Source organism: Agelaius phoeniceus, chromosome 29 (genome assembly GCF_051311805.1).
Source record: "Agelaius phoeniceus isolate bAgePho1 chromosome 29, bAgePho1.hap1, whole genome shotgun sequence".
Lineage (NCBI taxonomy): Eukaryota > Metazoa > Chordata > Aves > Passeriformes > Icteridae > Agelaius > Agelaius phoeniceus.
The window spans coordinates 5,742,626-5,761,650 of NC_135293.1; the positions used below are offsets into that span (position 1 = coordinate 5,742,626).

The 19,025-nt window shown below is 42.9% G+C and overlaps 3 protein-coding genes across 5 annotated transcripts in view; 1 reads left to right on the forward strand and 2 right to left on the reverse strand.

Moving 5' to 3' along the window:
- Positions 1 to 63: 63 nt before the first annotated feature.
- On the reverse strand, positions 64 to 4,622 carry LOC129131343 (kelch-like protein 23). Its single transcript, XM_054650279.2, has 3 exons — positions 1,969 to 4,622; positions 838 to 1,249; positions 64 to 615 (listed from the first exon to the last, which is right to left on the reverse strand). The coding sequence occupies exons 1-3, from the start codon at positions 2,888 to 2,890 to the stop codon at positions 303 to 305; spliced, it is 1,647 nt and encodes a 548-aa protein (XP_054506254.1). The 5' UTR covers positions 2,891 to 4,622; the 3' UTR covers positions 64 to 302.
- Positions 4,623 to 4,772: 150 nt separating this feature from the next.
- Positions 4,773 to 10,201, reverse strand: LSM7 (LSM7 homolog, U6 small nuclear RNA and mRNA degradation associated). Its single transcript, XM_054650000.2, has 4 exons — positions 10,069 to 10,201; positions 9,774 to 9,864; positions 8,431 to 8,502; positions 4,773 to 5,818 (listed from the first exon to the last, which is right to left on the reverse strand). The coding sequence occupies exons 1-4, from the start codon at positions 10,108 to 10,110 to the stop codon at positions 5,676 to 5,678; spliced, it is 348 nt and encodes a 115-aa protein (XP_054505975.1). The 5' UTR covers positions 10,111 to 10,201; the 3' UTR covers positions 4,773 to 5,675.
- Positions 10,201 to 19,025, forward strand: part of SPPL2B (signal peptide peptidase like 2B) — a 31,279-nt gene continuing 22,454 nt past the window's right edge. Inside the window, exons 1-2 of one of the 3 annotated variants that reach the window (XM_054649999.2) lie at positions 10,201 to 10,333; positions 18,284 to 18,403. In XM_054649999.2, the coding sequence (XP_054505974.1) occupies positions 10,277 to 10,333; positions 18,284 to 18,403 (177 nt within the window). In that variant the 5' untranslated portion in view covers positions 10,201 to 10,276. Of the gene's footprint in view, positions 10,334 to 17,254; positions 17,487 to 18,283; positions 18,404 to 19,025 lie in introns of those variants that run through there. The other 2 variants (XM_077191544.1, XM_054649996.2) reach the window with 2 other exon arrangements.

The window sequence follows — 19,025 nt, forward strand, 5'->3', positions numbered from 1 at the left end:
TGATATTTTCTAACAATGAGGCAGTGATTTTCCAGCTGTTCAAAGAACAGAGAGACACAGAGGTTAAAGGTCAGAACAGCCCTTTACTAAGCATCAACCCGAAGGAGTTTATATGCCATAACAATACCAATCACCATTTCAGCCTTTGTGTAGACAAAGTTTGCACTGGCTTTTGCTTCAAGTTCATTTGTCAAGTAGAAAAAAAAAGGTAAAATTACAAAGGAATAAAATTTTTTAAATGTCACAGGCCAAAGTTGATGCAATCTAACTCCCTTCAGCTGTAAAGTACATATCTTCCACTCTTATGCCCATGTATCAAATCTTCGCACAGAGACACAGCCATGAATAGGAAGGGGGCAAGGGAGTTTGTTATCTATGACCTGGCACACATCAGTGTAGGGATCAAAGAGGACTGCAATGGGGAGGGTGCTGTTTCCCTTCCTCTGTCCAAGAAGATAAATTTGTCCATTCACAGTGCTGCATCCCATGAAGAACTTCTGGGTCAAGCATTCCTCATTCACCTGGGTCCATTCATCTGTCTCCACATCAAATCGAAAAGCTTCCCCTCCTACAGTGTACAGAGCCCCATTCAGGGATGTGATGCAGAGGTCATACCTGAGAGAGAAGAAACCCTTGATCAGAATCAACAGAAAGATTTGGCCCCTGAAATATTCAGGGTGATCTTGGTCCTCAGATCAGAAGTCCTATTTAAACAGAGAATCACAGAAGTGTTGCAGGGACAGAACTTATGGATTTCTACACTATAACCTCTTCCTGGAGCCGGATCAACACTAGAATCCTTCATCTTCTGCCAGGTCCCAGAATATTATTTCTTACCTTGGAAGAGGGGAGAACGAGATGACATCCCAGCTGTCTGTCTCTGTGTTCAGCCTTTGGACTCCATCATACACGTGTCCATTCTCATCCAGGCCACAGACCACATAGATCCTGGTTCCCACACTGGCCGCGTCGCCTCTCTCCACAGGCTGAGCCATAGGACTCATGCTTTCCCACTCTGACTCCATCAAAGCCATGCGCTCCACTGCTGGGATTATCCCTTCATCTGTACTCCCTCCGAGGACATACAAGTGGAGCCCTACTCCTACTGCACAGTGGCTGTTGCGGGACTTCTTCATGGCTGGCCCTTCCAGCCAGCAATTGTCCAAGCAGTTGTAGATGAGCACCCAATCCACACTGTACCACACAAATTCATCCCGGAAGTATCCTCCTGTCACAAAAAGGAAGCTCCCTGGAAGCACAGCAAAGAAAATACTAGTCATGTGAAGGCTAAAAATTGCTCCTGATACCTGGGGTTCTCATTTCACCCTGGGCTGTACTGATAAGGTGCAAGATGAGGAGAGAAAATCACTGCTCTATCAGTTTGTAGTATTTAATTCATTGGGCCTACAGAATGCAGCCAGTCTTTCCAAGCCTGCTCCCATTTTTGAACAGAATCATGGAAACACTGGTTGGAAAGAACCTCGGAGATCTTACTTCTAAACTCCTACCAGAAATGGGACTATTACCAACACTAATACAGGAAGCCATAGTACTGAGCTGGCTTGAAAGTCTCCAAGCATGAAGATTTCCCAACATCTGTAGATAAGTTTAATGTAATGGCAACTATAAATCAGAATTCACCTGTCATATGTCTAAATCACTACAAAAGAGAAGGCCAAAAAATACACTTGGCTTTAAAGCCAAGTCCTTAGACTAATTCCAGATAAAGTCAAGGTAAGGAGCTTAGGAGACTGCATAGTTTCTGCTATAGGAGAATAGTATTGTCTAGCACTCTCCCAGGACTAAGGAAGAAAAAAACATTCTTTGAACAAATGTGAACACCAATATGAATGAGGTTTTAGCAATGCTGAGCACAACAGTTTTACAGCAACAGTTGGACTCCCTGCATTTGGGACTCAGTCTCAACTTCTGTTTGCATCTGCTCGGTCTCCCTCCTCTGTAAGTTACCTACTGCTGCCACTGCATACTGGGTGAGGTTCTTGCGCTGCAGTGGAGAACAAGCCTGCCAGGTCCCTGTTTTAGGTTGAAAGAGAAATAATTCTTGCTGTTCCTTGTCATGCTTTCCTCCCAGGACATATAAGGTGTCATAGCTCCGGCCAGCATAAGGACACAGTTTCGGATTTTGCCAGCTGGGTGGGGGACAGCTGTCTAACTTCTTTATTAGTCTGGAAAAGATATCTGTCTCTCCAGCACGCTTGCTGCGTTTCACCAAGATATCGAGGAAGGACAAACTCAGAAAAGTGACCCTGACTTCGCCCACCAAATCCAGAAATTCTTCCTCTCTTGTTGCTGGGTCCTCCATTATCCAAATCATAATACTGTCAAAAACCACATCCTCTCTTGAAATGAAGAGGTCATCACTCTTCAGGAGCTGCACCAGCATTTCCTTGGGTAATGCCTTAAATTCTTCCTGGCATATCACATCCCCCCAGTGAGTGAGAGCCACATTCATAGCAGACACATATAACTCTGTAAAGGCAAATTGCTGTGAGTAGATCATCAAGCCCAGGCAGTTTGAAACATGCAGTTCTCTCTCCAGAAATTTCTCACACAACAGTTTCACCCTGTCAAACTGAAAAAAATCAGCTGTTTCCAGTAAGCTGGTCACATTTTCTTGACCTATGAGCACTTGGGCTGTGCGAGTGAACTCAAGTAGTGCCTGAAATGGCACTGCATCGATCCCTTTGATCACTATGTGCTGTTCAGAGCTCTCTCTTGCTCCTCCAAAAAACATGGCTTCAAAATATCGACTGTGTACTGAAAGCACCCTACGGCTGACCTGGAAGAGTCTCTCTCCAACCTCAAGAATTGTGTCTGCAATCATTTCTGTCTGAGGTCCCAGCTCCTGTGGCTCTTGTGCAGGCTCCATGCTTGTATACTGCCAGGCAGTTAATTTTAACTCAGTCTTATGCAGCCCTTTCCATCTCTGGAAACACTATCCCCCTGGCTAGGATAAGTATGAGATAAACCAATCTTGTCCTAAAAATAGCATGTTTTCTACTCTCCTGCTTTGTTCTTCTGTCTTTTCTGCTGCTTTCTGAACAGCATTAGCAGAACAGCTGTATAACCTAAAAATTACAGATTTGACTGGCATCTACTTTTACCAGGTAAGGCCACAGAAAATAAGGGGAGGGAGCTGTTAGCCAAGCAAAGAGCCTGGGCTAAAAAGAAAAAACTGGAGAAACAATCAAAAGATTCCTAAGCAGTGAGTAAATATAAAGAAGTTGTAAAAAACATTGAACCCATTTGGAAAAAAACAACTATTACCTCATCTTTCATTAGTTCAAGTTTAACCAAGTACCAAAGTGATTACAGTTTTTATTACATATCTAACTTTATACTTTAGTAAGAGAAGGAGTGAGCCCCCATTCAAACCCAGATGGCTTCACATGCTCAGTCATCCTCAATCTGAAAGCACTAAATAAACACAGATGTAGGACAAGCACCAGCTAATGCCACAGTGAATTTTTCCAAAGCTATTGCATGAAGAGACTTGCATAGGGACCTTGAGGTAGAGTCCCTTACCCAAAGAGCCCATACCAGCAAGACTCACTCCCAGTTCTTGGCAGAGCTCAGCAAACAGAAGCCTTGCCAGTGTCTCACCATGCCATCATAAAAACTTTCTTCCTTATTTCTAGTGTGGATCACCCTTCTTTTAGCTTAAACCATTACCCCTTGTCCTATCACAACAGGCCCTGCTAAAATGTCTGCCCCCTATTATTTTCAAATTCTTCTTTTCAGGTACTTGACTCCAAAGTATAACCTCAGAGTCTGTGCTGCAGAAAAGGAGAGACATGCAGCTCACAACAAAGACCAAGCAACCAATCACCTGAGCAGGAAATGTTGGGAACATGCCCCTCTCCAGAGTTTACACACTTGACCCACAGCTTCAGGCAGATCTCCCAGCACTGAGAGCCCAGAATCCAGCCCAGAGAGCCCCAGCAGGCCTGTTTCTGATGCTATACTTAGAGTGCAAAAATAGTGCAGCACATTATTGGCATCAACACCAGCAATCTTTCTCCCACCTAAAAGGACAGTTCAAGACTCTGCTCAGGCCGACGGCAAGCAAATTCTACTCCTCACACTCTAAATAAGGATTATCTTTTGAATTGTGCCGTTTCACAAGCAAGTTTTGTAGCATTAGAAAACTAGGTTGTGAGGAGCACAACTTTATAGACAGCTCTGTGAGTCCCCAGATTAAAATCCAGATGCACCCAAGTTCACACAGGCAACACATCACACACAACACCTGGTCCCTAGTTTGAGAGCCTCCTGGAAGTCAGATTCACTAAAATGAAATTTACTCTAAAGTTCCCACACATTTTGGAGCTGACCCAGGAAAGGTTATGCATGGGAGAAAAGTGTGGCCAAAATAACCAATACAACCTGTACTTGCCATGTGTTCTTGACACCCTTCAGGAACAAAACTGCTGCTGCCAGCAAAACAATTCACTCTGCCACAGCCTCCTCATAAAGGGCCCTCTATAAAGGCAAGAGCAGGTAGCAGAAGCAGGTTACAGGCTCCAGGCACATGCCTCAACCAGGTAGTCTTTAAAATGCTTCAGAAGAGGGACAAGATGCTCTCAGGCCTTCTCCATCAATTCCCTATTTGAAGTACGGCTTCTACTCTGGTCCCTCCTGATCCTGCAGTGTTTATGCACCTCCTGAACTAATTTAATTTAGATTTATGGCTGGAGAACTGTAATGTTAGCTGTAGTGCACTTTTACAGACTAAAAACCAGACATTTGGAAACAGATCAATTTGTCTTTATTCACTCAGAACTCCTCAAATCTTGCATTTTCTGCAGTATAAAAGAAATAAAAATGTCTACTTACAAATCAAGTTATAACAGGCAAAACCACAAGTGGATAGCTACAATATAAAAATATGCAGTACTTCCAGACACTGCCTACAATTGAACAAATGTTAGGATATTAAATACTCTCCTCCTAAAATTCCAAGTAACAAATAGCTACCTCCATAAGGTTTAGGTCACTTAACCAAGCATTATCCCACAAGTTAGACCAATCCTCTGTAGAAATATGTGAGCCTGCTGATACACAGATCACAGCCCACCAGTTCTGGAACAAGTGCTGAAAAAGACCTTCTTGGCTACATCCCTTGTAAAGGCGATGACACTACACAAGGAAGTAATTTTCCTGCACAAGAGACTGAACTCAACAGCAGAAGACTACAACATAATGCTTCCCCAGTTGAGTACTGATATCTAAGAGGAAGAAAAACATGTTCTACTGTATTTAGGCTTTTAATTTCGATTAAAGGCATTTTAATGTATTTAAAAATTGAAAGAATATAACCAATATTCAGGGCATTCATAACTAATTTTATGGGGTTGTTTCAAAACTCACAAGATCAAGAAGGTCTCAGACAATTCACGACAATATGTTCTCTTCTGTCAGCTCTAAACAACATAGTTACACGCTTATTTGGGGGAGAGGAAAACAAGAACATGCTTCTTACATTCCCCATCCTCTCATCATTTATGAAAGCCACAAAAATAAAAGTTGACTTCTTTCACACTAACAAATACACATTCAAACTTCCCCCCCAAAACAGGAAGCTTCTCACACGCTGGTAGTTTTCTCCAATGACTTGCACCCCTGAAGTTTTCAGAGACAATCCAAAGAAAGCATTAGCCATCCTGCTGCTGAATGAAAGGGTTTGGAATAGCTTCCATTCCATCCTGTGGACAAATCAGAACCACAGAAGTTCCTCTGCAAACCACAAGTCCCAGCTGACGTGTGTCTTCTGTTAATTTAAATTGATCATCCGGATCTAAAAAGCAGAGATCCATGGTTAGAACAGGAAAATAAGAAAAGGAAACCAAATTCCATCAACTTCAAAAGGCACAGACATGCACGTTCTTTCCTGGCATAGCTGCTTTGTTTTATTGAACACATGGATCATACAGGTGATGCAGCAGTGACATTTGATATTTTCAAGACCTTACCTACAGTAAGCAATAACAAAACTTGCTTTGTATGCAACAAAAAGCAGAACACACTTATTAAAGAATTCATAGGCCTCTAACTAATAATATACATGCAAGTGATTAATAAAAGTTCTTGATCCCATTTCAAATGTCATTTTAGACAAACAATTGGGGATTAATGCAGATCAGAAAAAGACCCTGACTTCTCAATGCACTAGGGAAGACAGCACCAGTCCATTCTCAGACAAACAGGGCTGGATTGGGACAAACACAAACCAACCACTTCTATCTTCCATATAGAGATATCTCTATATTCAATAGAAATTAACAACACATTTCAAAACTCTCTTTTAAAGATGAAATTCAAAGCTTCCGTGCTCCCTTTTAAACAGGTAGGAGAATACTCTTCAAAAACATTGTCCTATCAAATGACAGCTTTTGTACCAGAGAAGAAAGAGACACTGCTTTATTGAAGCTTTAGAGGACAAGGGCAGCCAATGAGATAACTATAGAGGAGCTCAAGCAAGGACTACCAGGGATGTTCTATCACAGGGAATGTGCTTAACCTAACTTCTGCTGCAGAATCACCTTTAAAGGTCATCTAGTACAGCCCCCCTGCAACAAGCAGGGACATCTTTAACTAGACCCAGTTGCTCAGAGTCCCATCTTTGAATGCTCCCAAGGATGGGGCACCTACCACCTCACCGAGCAACTTGTCCCAGTATTTTTATCATACTCATTATAAAAAAACTGTCTTCCTTATATCTATATCTTCTGTTATATCTACATTGACCCTCCTTTAGTTTAAACCCATTACCTCTTGCTCTGCCACAATAGGGCCTGCTGAAGCATTCACCCCCTGGCATTTCCTTTTATGTCCCTTTAAAACCGAAAGGCCACAATACCATCTCTCTTCTTCAGGTGAGCACCCCCAGCTGTGCCAGGCTGGCTCCAGAGCAGAGGGGCTCCAGCCCTTGCAGCATCTCCGTGCCTCCTCTGGCCTGGCTCCAGCAGCTCCACGTCCTCCTGCTGCTGTTGCCCAGGGCTGGGGCAGCTCTGCAGGTGGGGTCTCACCTGAGCAGAGGGGCAGAGGAGCAGAATCCCCTCCCTGGGGATGAATCCCCTCCCTGGTAGGAATGCAGCCCAGGACACAGCTGGCTTTGTGAGCTGCAAGCACATATTGTCCAGCCTCTCATCCACCAGCAAGTCCAAGTCCCTCTCAGCAGGGCTGCTCTCAATCTATTCATCCCCCAGCCTGGGTCTTGCTGAACCTCACGAAGTTCATTTGGGCCCTCTTCAAAAACTTGTCCAGGTCCCTCTGGATGGCCCCATCCTTCAGGTGTGTCACCCACAGACTGAGGGTGAACTTGATCCCACTGCCTACACCACTGATGGACACTAAACAGTACTGGTCCCCAGAGATCTCTGAGGAACACCCCCTGTCCCTGATGTTCATAGGGACATGAAGCCATTGACTACTACCCTCTGCATATGACCATCCAACCAATTCCACATTCACCAAACAGTCCACCCATCAAATCCATTTCTCTTCAATTTAGGGAGAAGGATGTTGTGGGGCGTGGCAGCAGCTCTCAGGCCACAGAGAGCAACAGACAACTTTCTCAGGCCTTTCTGGGAAAAGGCTGTGAGAAGATCAGAGAAAAGAATGAGAAATAGTTCTTATCTTGGCCTGCTGCACCTGTTATTGTGAACATGTGGAATGTGTTATGGAGATTTGTTTACCAAAGGATGATTAATTAGCCAATGGTGATAGTGTTTGGATTGGAGGACCAATTCAGTCCAGGTGTATCGTAACGGTCTATAAAAGCAATGGGTTTCTTAATAATGATATATATAAATGCATATATATATATATATATATATATAAAATAAAAATATTGATCAGCTTTCTGTGAACCATGGAGGCAATGCTAATTATTACCCAGCCGGGGGCGCACTGCTGTGACAGTGGGGGATTGTGTCAAAGGCCACTGGGTTGTTCAGACAGGATTTTCCCTTGGTAAAGCCATAGTGGATGCCTAAAATCACCTCCCTGTCCTCCAAATGTCTTAGCAGAGCTCTAAGGAGGATCTTTTCCATGATCGTCCCAGGCACAAGAGGTCAGGCTGACAGCACAGTAGTTCCCAGGCTCCTTTCTTCCCTTTTGAAAAATGGTTTCAATGTTTCCCTCTTTCCCATTATCTGACTGCCATCACTTGTTAAATGTTTTAGAGTAGCCTGGGAACTGTAACAGCCAATTCCCTCAGGAACATGTAATCAGGTCCCATAGACCCATCACCTTACGTCTTTCTTTACAAGATAGTTATCCCAAGCATGCTACAGTTTGGGTGATGTTAATCTGCCATTTCTGCTTATTCACTTACAGAACTGTAAGATTTCTGTCAAGAAAATCACCCAGGGAAGGGAAGCTTTCCAAAGATTGCACATTACTTACCTCGCATATACTCAATGGTACCATCCAGCACAAGGTTCAGAAGAGGGTCAAATCCTTTCAAGACACCACTTGCTATTGAAGACCACACAGAAAACAATGATTAGGACCAAAACAAGGTATACAGCAACATAAGACTTCATGAAAGGTAGATTCAGTTCTCCAGGCCTCTTCCCTCCTTCAGGCAAGTCCAAACAAATGAGGCCAGAGATATTAAACAGTGTCTTCTTTATCAATGGCAAGTACACAAGAGCTGGTCTGCATTGCACCAATTAAAAGTTACAGATTTTTCAATCAATTCTTCCAAATGTTCTTCAAGACCCTAACATTTTTGCTTTCAGACAACTTCAAAGGCAGTTTAAGAATACTGTATAACAAATCAGTACAAGTCACACAAAGAAAAAAAAAAAGACAACTCCAACACAAAATAAATATCCTTAATGAAAGGTTATGGTTAAAAATGAAGCAAGACCATATTTTAAGTTCTTTCCTCAGAAAAACCATCTTCCAGGTGTCCTCCTGGCACATCATGTCTTTAGCATAAGCACTACCTCACGGGAAGGCACTGCAGATAGACCAGCACTTGGTCCTAATGGAGAACGTGATTCCACAAGACCAGTCACTTAATATATCACAAAATTACACAGAGCGACTTCCTAGTTTGACAAATACACTTCTCAGTAAGGAGTTCGAGTAACTTCCAAACCCTTATAAGCACAAGGTTGCAGTGGAGTTTGAAAATGCAGCACATGGTAAACTCAGACAAACAAGTGCCTGCGGGTGGCACCAAGTGCACTGGGATGTACCTGCCCAGCTGGGAAGGGACAGGGATGCAAAGGCACCGTGGTATATATTGAACCACGAACTCTGGGCATGCTTACCATGTCAAGAGATGAAAGGCACGACAGTTGCATTAATTGTTACATCCATAAATGTTTCTTTGTTCCTTTAAGTGCATCCTTGCAATGCAAAAAGAAAGAAAAAAAAACCCCAAAAAAACCCAAAACATAACAAACAAACAAAAAAACCCAAAAAAACCCAAAAACAACAAAAAAAAAAAAACCAAAAAACTAACCCCAGCCAAAATAAGGCTGTTCAAAACAACTAATAAAAGAAGAGATGCACAGATGAGCCATAAAAGTGCACCCAGGAGATCAACGGAATACTTAAACGAGAGAAGCTTCGCACCATTAACTACAACCACTAATAAGTAAAAGCACCCGCTACTCCTCCGCTTCCCTTGATGGGAAAGCAGTGTGAGCAGAAGGGCAGAGCCCACAGGCATCGGCTGAGGAAAACGCCGAGAGGCCAAAGAGCTTCGTGCTGCAGCCACGCGCCGGGCTCACCTTCCCGCCCGCCCTGGAACTTCACCCGGATGGTCTTGTCGATGTACTTGGAGAGGTCCAAGATGCTCTCCTTCTTCTTCTTCTCCTTATCCTACGGCAGAGCACAGGCGGCTCAGTTAAAGCGCGCCATCCGCGGAGACACAGCCCCGGAACGCTGCTGCGGGATGCCGCGGTGGCGGGACGGGGGCACGGGGGCGCAGGTGCACCACCGGCACCACCGGCACCACCGGCACCACCGGCACCACCGGCACCACCGGCACCACCGGCACCGAGCCCACACTACCCCGTTCCTCACCGCCATCTTCCCCGCACCGCCGCCACCGCCGCCACTCGCCATTTCATTCGGCACCGCCAGAAGTGACGTCGTGCCCCGGCGGAGCCGGTTGGCGGCTCGGGGCGCTGGGGCGGGACGTCCGGGGCGGGCTCTGGGTGCCCGGTGCGGAAGGGTCCGGTCCGGCCCGGCTCAGCTCGGAACAAAGCGGCAGCGGCGCGGCAGGCCTGGCATGGCGGCGCGGCCGGCCCCGCTCCGCCTCTGGCTGTTCCTGCATCTGCTGCCGCAGGTCAGTGGCCGTGCCGGGCCGTGCACTCCCCGAGCTACGCGCCCAGCCCGGCTGAGGGCGGGGAGCGGCCCCCGGCGCAGCCGGGCCCGGGCGGGCTGTGCGGCGCGTCCGAGCCCGGAGCCGCCTCCCGTGGGCGCTCGGAGGCGCTGCAGCCGTCCTGCAGCGGGCCGGGGCCGAGCCGTGGCCGCAGGAAGGCAGCGGAGCGCATGGGGCTGCCGGCCCTGCCCTCCGCGATTTGGCAGTATTGATATATCTGTGGGTCTGGGGTTGTTTGAGACTTTTTTGTTCTTTCCGTAGTAACTAGCGTTTTCCTCGTAGTTCCTAAAACTTCGGGGCCCCCGTGGGCCCAGCCCAGCATCCTCGCCAGGCAGCCCCAGGGAGGGGAGCGCAGCCGAGCCCCCGGGCCAGATCCCCGCAATGACGGCTCTGGCTTTATCCTGACTGACAAACTCCCTGAGAGGAAGCGTTCAGCAAAAAAGAAGGGATTTCTGCTGACCCTGACTCTGTAGTCTGTCTTGAGTCTTGTATTGTCATTACTAAAATATTATTTTGTGGGCTATGTTTCTAAGGGTGTGACGAACTGGGCATGAAATCCTGATACAGGAGAGAGTGGATTTCTAGCAATTGCACTGCATGGTATATAGCTTTTGCCTTTTAAGTTCGGTGTTTTGTGTTCTGAAAATTTTGAAATGTCATTTAATTTGTCATTTAAACTTCTTGACTGTTTGTTAGGTAATTTGGAGTGTATTATGGCTTCTTGAATATTATTGGTGTAACATCATAACATGGAATTCTAATTTTTCCTTCTTCTCCCTCTGTCTCCTTACTGTTTCCTTGCCAATAATCTTTAGTTACAGAGTAGTCTGGTTGTCAGCTATCTTCTTTATTTCTATATCATTCCCTTTTTGCATCCATTATCCTTATCTTCATTATGTGTTCATTATGCTCTTGCATGCGCCATTCATTTTGTCATCTCCAGTGAGGCTTCGCAGGGACTGGTAGTGCCAGTGTAGGCCCAACAAATTAATAAGATTTAATTAACAAATTAACAAGAATGAGTCAAAGACTGGCATGGAGTCGGTTTGATCCATCAGTTTGGGGAAGGTGAGCATATGGCAGTGCAGAAGGACAGTGGGTGGATAGTCTTGGAGGTCTTATGTTCAGCTCCATGCATTGCAGCACATTCCTGTCTGTAAACATTTGGTATATTTGTGCAGTGCAAGTGTTAATGTAGTTGAATAAGCTTGGGCGGACTGGCCAGGGTGCTGAAGCAGTCCTGCTGCTGCAGTGAAAAGTGGATGTACTGTGTGCTGCCAATATGTTTCTGTTAGCCAAGCTCATGTTTTAAAAATTTGCTTGAATACCTTGTATTGTGCCTAACTTCTGCGTCTCTTGTGCTTGGACTTGTTGGGATGGCTTGAGTAGCACATCCTCCTTAGTGTGAGGCAGAGAGGAGTGCTCTGGTGCTCGTGTCCTGGTTTGGTACCCCTGTGACTGATGGCTGGAGTCATTCCAGGGGACAGTGCTGACAGCTGTTGTCAGGAGCTGCTATGTGGGTTTTCTTTGTGCCAGCTGTACTCATTCTCAGTGCTTTACCTTTGCCTTAGTGAGCATATACCTTTGTCTCCCTCCTTGAAACAGGATAATAGAAATGTTTTGTTTATTTGTTTTCCCTGGGGCAAGAGGAGGTAATGTCCACATTTGCTTCTATCTTCTGATTTAGGGAGAAGGATCAGCCTGGCTACTGAAGCGTGGCTCTTCCAAATCTGGGTCCTTATCTGGGAACACTTTAAGAGTGGTGTGATCTTATAGATCCAAGTACAATCTGCACTTAGATCTTGCTTTGGTATTTGAGTTCTCACATTTCATTTAAATTCCTGTTCTTTCCAGGTATTGTTACCCCTCAGTTTCCTGTAACAACAGCAGATATGTGAGCCTTTGACTAGTGACGAACATAGCAACATGATCTGCAGCAAGTGTGTTGGATCTAGCTGGCCTTCACTGTAGCAGCTTTCAGCAGAATATGTTGAATTGAAGTGATGGGTTTGTATTTTAAATTAGGGCACTCTATGATATGGGTCCAAAGAATTGGAAAGTCTGTCTGAAATTCTGCATTATGGTGGTGGCTGACAATTTAAGTCTCCTGGAATTATTGCATTATGAATACGTAGCTCTCTGCACTGTGTTTGTTGAAGGAGTGTTTTATTTGTGTGCAGCTTTGCTGCCTGCTGTTGCTGGTCTCCAGATGGATCAGTGCAGTTCATGGGAAAGAATGACTCCAGCTCCTGGGAACTCAGACATGGTACCTACTCTAAGAGTAGGATAGCTCATTCATTCCTTCTTCAAGGAACACAGCTCCCAGTGTCTGTGAAACCTCTCTGAGATATGAGTGGCTAGGTCAGTTAATAGAGCTACTAAAGCAGGAAAGGTGTATAGGACATCCAGTGAGTGTGGGGCCAGAGGCAGGGAGGAACAAACAAGACAGACATTGGGTTGGCTCAGTCACACACACTGAAGTTTCTTGAAATACTGATGAACTGAGTTCTTCCTCTCTGCCCTCTTCTATCATTTAACTTGCAAGTCCAGTGCTTGCCTCTGAGCTACATTAATTCACCTAAAAAAACTTGCACAGCAAATAAACTGGGGAGCATTCTTGTCTTTTATGCATTGATCTGTGGAAGGCCCTGATGAAATTTAGAGCTAACAAGTATGCCCTTCTATTACCACAAACATTAGATTAGCTCATCTGTCTGTTAAATTCTGCCCTCAGATTTTACATTTCTGTTGTGTGAAAACCCTTTCCAGTTTTGCAGCTTTATAGAAAACACTTCCTTTTGTGTTAATTATACACTATTGTGTGCTTTTTAAGCCACAGGATCAATAAGATGCAAGTATAATATACCTTATTGTCACAGCAGCTGTTGTTTTCTGTGTTTGAAAAAGGCTGGACTCGATATCCAAACACTTGGAAAAGAGCCTTTGGTGTTGTAGGCACATTGTATAGGATTGCACAGGAGATGATATTTTCTCCTGGGTTCATCTAGGATATGAAGTGGTCTCTAGGAGTAAGAAATCATTATAAATGTTCCCACTATGCCAGTGCATCAGCAGCACTGCTCGAACTTTTGTTGTCTCATACCTACTGACATGAATAAAAACAAACCTGGATGCATGAAAGTGGATAAGAACAAACTTCAGAACTATGCTTTGCTTCTAAGTGATAATAGCTTTGTAAAAATGTCTGTTAATCCACATTATCCACAGATTATGTTCTCTACAGAGTTTCTAAAACTCTCTGTTCCCTCTTCTGCTTTTAGCCCTGCTCATATTGCCTTTAATTCCTCTCATGCTTGACTTTCATTTGGCTTTTGGAACACAAATCTACATAGCTTCTAAAATATTTTGAGCATTTCACATTAGGAACCTTCTACTCCCTTAATATTTCTTTGAAGAATGTCCATTAAATGGCTCAGAAAGCAAAATTGTGTATAACTGCCTCCCGGGTGCCTTTTAGGAATTATTCCTGAGTTCCAGTAATGCTTGTCTCCACAGAAATGTAGCAACACACCCTATAGTTACTCTCATTTTAAAGATGTGTGCCATATATTTCATAGATGTAAAACTTTTAACTGTACAGCTTGATTGTTTCCCGTATGCATAAAGCTGTTCAATTACAGGAGAGCTCCTACAAAACTGCCTGAAGATTTTGGAGAGAGTTGTACATGTAATATTCAAAGCTAAGATACTTCATGTTTTGTTTGTTTATCTAAGCCCAGTTAGATTATGTACAATAAGCAGGGAGCATTCTTTTGTTCTTGTCTTTTGTGTATGACTGTATTTGCATCTCTGTTGTTTGTTACTCTTCAAAATCAAATTCAAGATAGTAAGTACAGGTTATTTTTCTAAATTATTTGTTTCTGTTGTTTAGGTGCTATGGTTGGATACCTGAGATCTGAGTTAACAAGTCCACTATAGCAGGGAGTTGGAGTTCTTGTTTCCTCACAGCATATGCACAGTAGTGTCTCTCTTTCTCCACAGATATCTTGGAAACTTGCACTGTGCTCAAGTGGCTTTAATCTGCACTGAGCTAATCAGTGTGACCTCCCCTGTCAGCATGCTTCAGGACAAATGTCATTGGCTCTAAAGGACTTAGTTAACACTCATGTTATAAAAAAGGGAAAAAGTTGCTACATATGTTAACAAAGACCATTTATATACAGAAGAGCTAAATATAAAAATCTCTACCTCCTGTATATTTTTACAATGACGTGTCTTTACTGCTTTGCTGACATCTTGCAGCAGAATGCCGTCATTGCCTCTGGGCACACTGTGTGTGTTAAAGAGGGATTTTACAATGCAGGTGGTAAAAACTGGCACAGTGTAAAATACTAGTAAAGCACACAACTCCTCACTGTGTCCAGAGAAGAGATAGGTGTCCCATCCCTGAAAGTGTTCAAGGCCAGGTTGAACAAGGTTTGGTCTACTTAACAATTTCCCAGCCCATTGCCAGGGATTTGGACAAGGTGACCTTTAAAGGTCCCTTCCAACCTAAACTATTCTGGAATTCTCAAAAGTTTTCCAAAAAACATCTTTTTACCCTGAGTGTCTCCTAGGGATGCATGGTAATTTCTGTGTAGTAGGGTTTGAAATAAAGAGGAAGAAATAAATGCAATGCAATGGATTCTTTTAATGGATTTTTGAACAAGCATGTTAAGATACGACATTTTTGCTGACTCCAGTCATCTTTAGCATCTTGTTCCTCGGCTGCTACATGAAGAAACAGATGTGTTAGGTGTATTTGTAAGAGTGTAACTGCATAATTATCATATCATTGGTGTGTTTAGGTTAGGAATGTTAAACTAGATGTTGACAAATTAGTCTGTCACAACGTTCTAATTAGTAGCAGTGATGGTTAGGGATATGATGTTATATTTATCTCCTGAACAAAGTTTCATCAGTTCTGGTAGGCACAAAGTGATTTCCTTGGGGAAAACTAAAGCAGAGCAATAGACCAGTTAAACATATCTTCAGTCAATGACTTCAGTTTTGCTTGAGTGCTGGACAAGAGAAAGAGAGAAGGAAGAATGGAAAGGAAGGAATTGGATGTGTGGGTATGAGAGGAATATGACACAAAGGGGGATGGTAGAAAGATAAGATGGTTGTGATGGGAGGGGGTTTGTTTGTTTGGTTTGAGGGGATTTTGGTTGGTTGGTGGATTTTGGGTTTTTTGCAACTTCCAAGTGCTAAGTGCTACCAAGGATTAGTTAATGTCCTCAATAAAATGGAGAAACTTCCCATTACAATAGGAAACAAATGCTCTGGGAACACAAAAATGATAAGAGGAAGAATCCAGTCACATTAACAGTGTTTGGTATTCCTAAGGACTGGATTTCCAAATCAGTGAGCTGAAATAGTATTTTGAGACTGCTACATTTAATATGCAGTCAACTTTTTCCTGACTATCTAGGTAGCTTGTATGAAGCTAAAATACAGATATGATTTGCATTTGCTCTCAGCATCATCCTTTTGTAATCTATTACCAGACAGCATTTCTTGAACATTGAAATTGCTCTGTAAGAGCACTGTGAGGCTCTAAAGCAGCAACTGAAGATCAACAAGACTCTCCTTCAAAAAGAAGCATTGATCTGGGTTTGTATAATTGAATTACATTTTTAAAGTTAGGTTTTGTCCTGCTTTCTGAACACTACTTTTATATCTTAATGTATTTTTATGTGAAGCATTAAAATCTTTTTGCAGCAGCTGGTCAGATCTTAATCTGAAATTGAATTCTTAATGTGTTAATGTTCAAACCTGACCAGATGGCCACAGAATGCATATAAGCAAACTTCACACTGAGGAGCTGATGTTCAGTATTTTGTATAAAGGAAAGACTTCTTGACTTACTCTTTTTCAATGAGTGGAAATGGTGCCTGACAGTCCTCCCAAGACAGAGCCTGCAATCCCTGTGTTGCTGCTCTGAGGAGCAAGTGTCCAGTAGACTTGATGGCTGATTGATAAAGCGATGATGCTCTGATGCCTTCTTGTTCAAGCAAGGACAAGAGCCTCTTGCCAGAGAGAGAAGCATTGCAAGGGACCTGTTTGCCACTTAGAAATGGCCCAGAGGATTATTTCAGCGTCCTTAGAACACTACAAACAGACCTCATCATATACTTTGTGTTTCTTAACCATTTCCAAGATCAGGGAGGATTTACAATTATTTTGACTCAGTTAATACAAGAATGAAATCGACACTAATTAGAGGAAACCATCACTAGTGATAGGGGTGTTGTACCTATTTCCACTGTTATTTTGTCTTCCTACTTCCTGATTCCCTGGGTAAACATCTATTAGGACTTGGGGTGCAAACAGACAACTGCATCAACTCCACAAAAGTACTTTATTTTGCAGGTTATGTATATAGATACATATGTATGTGTGTGTGTGTGTATATATATACTCTTGTAGGTGATTTAGGTTCAGCTTTTTGAGTGGAAGATGAGGAATATACCTACTACTCACAAAATTGTGTCACTATACACAGGGAAGGGAAGGATAGGAGTAGATGTTTAAAAGAACAGACCTCATCATGAAGAATGAGATTTGTGAAAACAGCTGTGTTAAGGAAATGTTTGCCAGTACCTACTTGTGAGCCCCCAGATCTTCCAGTTTTGCTGGGAAATGGCCTGGTACAATCTGACCTAACCAAAATAATGAGGAAATTACTGTGTTTGCTGTGGTTTTTTGTTTGGTTGGGTTTTTTTTTCAGGGATGGGAAGCTGAAAATATTTGTGCTAAAATCAGCACATCTTGCAGTTAGGTGTAGTATGAGCAGTTCACTGAACAAGCAAGTTACATACTGTGTATCACAACTGAGACCTCTAAAACTGGTAGATTTGCTGCATGTTACTATTTTTATTTTTTGCTGTAGTTCTTGTTCTCTTTCTGCATGTTACTACAGGATCTGGGTTCTGTTACCTCAGTTTCCATGAGTTCTTCAGGAGAATTCTAACATGTACATGATGCAAAAGATAGCTAACCTCCTTATAAAAATGAATGTGATATGCTATGGATGTGGAATATCTCCTTGTTGAATCATCTGCCTGGTTGTGACCCCTTCCAAACCTCTTGGGCATCTATTCACCAGGTGAACAGGGTGAGAAACAGAGAAGGACTTGACACTCTGCTCACTGTTCAGCAATAGCTAAAACATTAGCTTGTTATCAGCATTGTTTTGGGCACAAAACTAAAACACTGCAACATCAGCTGCTATAAAGAAAACTAACTCCATCCCAGCCAGACCAAGGACAGGCCTTTAATTATAAATATTAGATATGTAATCTCACTACTTACGTTGTTGCAGATGTCATTGGAGTTTTGACAACAATGACAACTGGTCATTGAAGCAGTGATAAATAAATGCAGTAGGTAGACTTGAGAGTCTACATGTACTACCTAGGACAGAAAAAGAGCTGCTGCTGCTTTGGAGTCTTGCCACATCTTCAGCAAAGGTGTCCAAGGTTGAGTTTTGGAGTGATACAAATTTAGAATTGATCATTATTTCAGGCTGCACTTTCAGGAGTTGGTATCTTATTCATAAAATCATGAAACGCTGTGGTTATATACATATGTGCACCAGTGTTGTTTGAGGTTGGCTTTTTTGTTTGTTGGGTTTGGTCTTTTTTCTTTAAACACATCCAATATTGTTTCATTTGATTCTTTAGCCAGTTGCTGTGTAGGAGGGAATCTGCCTAATGTATCTAAAGTCTTTCTTTGAAGCATGATGGAAATAATAACAAATTCCACTGTACTCCCTGCACAGATTTGGAAACTTTTTAGACTCTTGTTTTTCTTTAAAAATATAAAGCAGGCCAGTCAACACCAAGTTACTCCCTTCACTTCTGATGTTTTATGTAACCTAAAATTCTTGTGAAATTTTTGTTACATTTTCAGGTGTACTGTGAGTATGGGATGGTACATGTCCTTTCAGAGAAGGGGAGCAGCAAAGGAAAAGACTACTGTATTCTCTTCAACTCTCAGTGGGCCCATTTGCCACATGATCTGGGTAAAGCTGTAAGTACCTAGCTAACTGATGACAAAAAATGTATAGAAATGCCTTTGTTACAAGGAAACTTCTGATTTCTTAGTTGGATTACTAGAATTTGAAGCAACTGCTTTGTTTGCTTTGCCTAGAAAGTGTTTTATCTCCTAAGATCACTAGGCAGTGCTAGGATGGCAATGTTCATTTCCAGGCATTGTGCAGAGATAATGACTGTTGCTGTTCAAAACAAAAATACTCCTTTTCAATGGTGTGATCAATGAAATTAAAATGGCACGTACCTGGGCTTGCAAAGGAGTTTTTGTAGTCAGCATGGTACAAGAAGATATCTCATGGCTTTTCTTATATAGTGACTGTGGCCTTTAGTGCTTTCTCAGTGTCAAGTGTAAGATTAGGTAGTCATAAACTGTGTCAAGCTTTTGCTGCATTATTCAAAGCTGTATGAGCTGAAAATGGAGTAAATTCTTCACTCTTTTCTGTGAGACAAAGTTACTGGCACTGAATGATGAAATCATTAAATGCACTTTGAATGAGCCCCACAGAATTATTAGAGTTCCTTACCAGTGTGTAGGCAAGTCTCAGTTACTTCTGGTGGGTTTATTGCACCTGTAGATTAGTCCCTAGATACATCAGTAG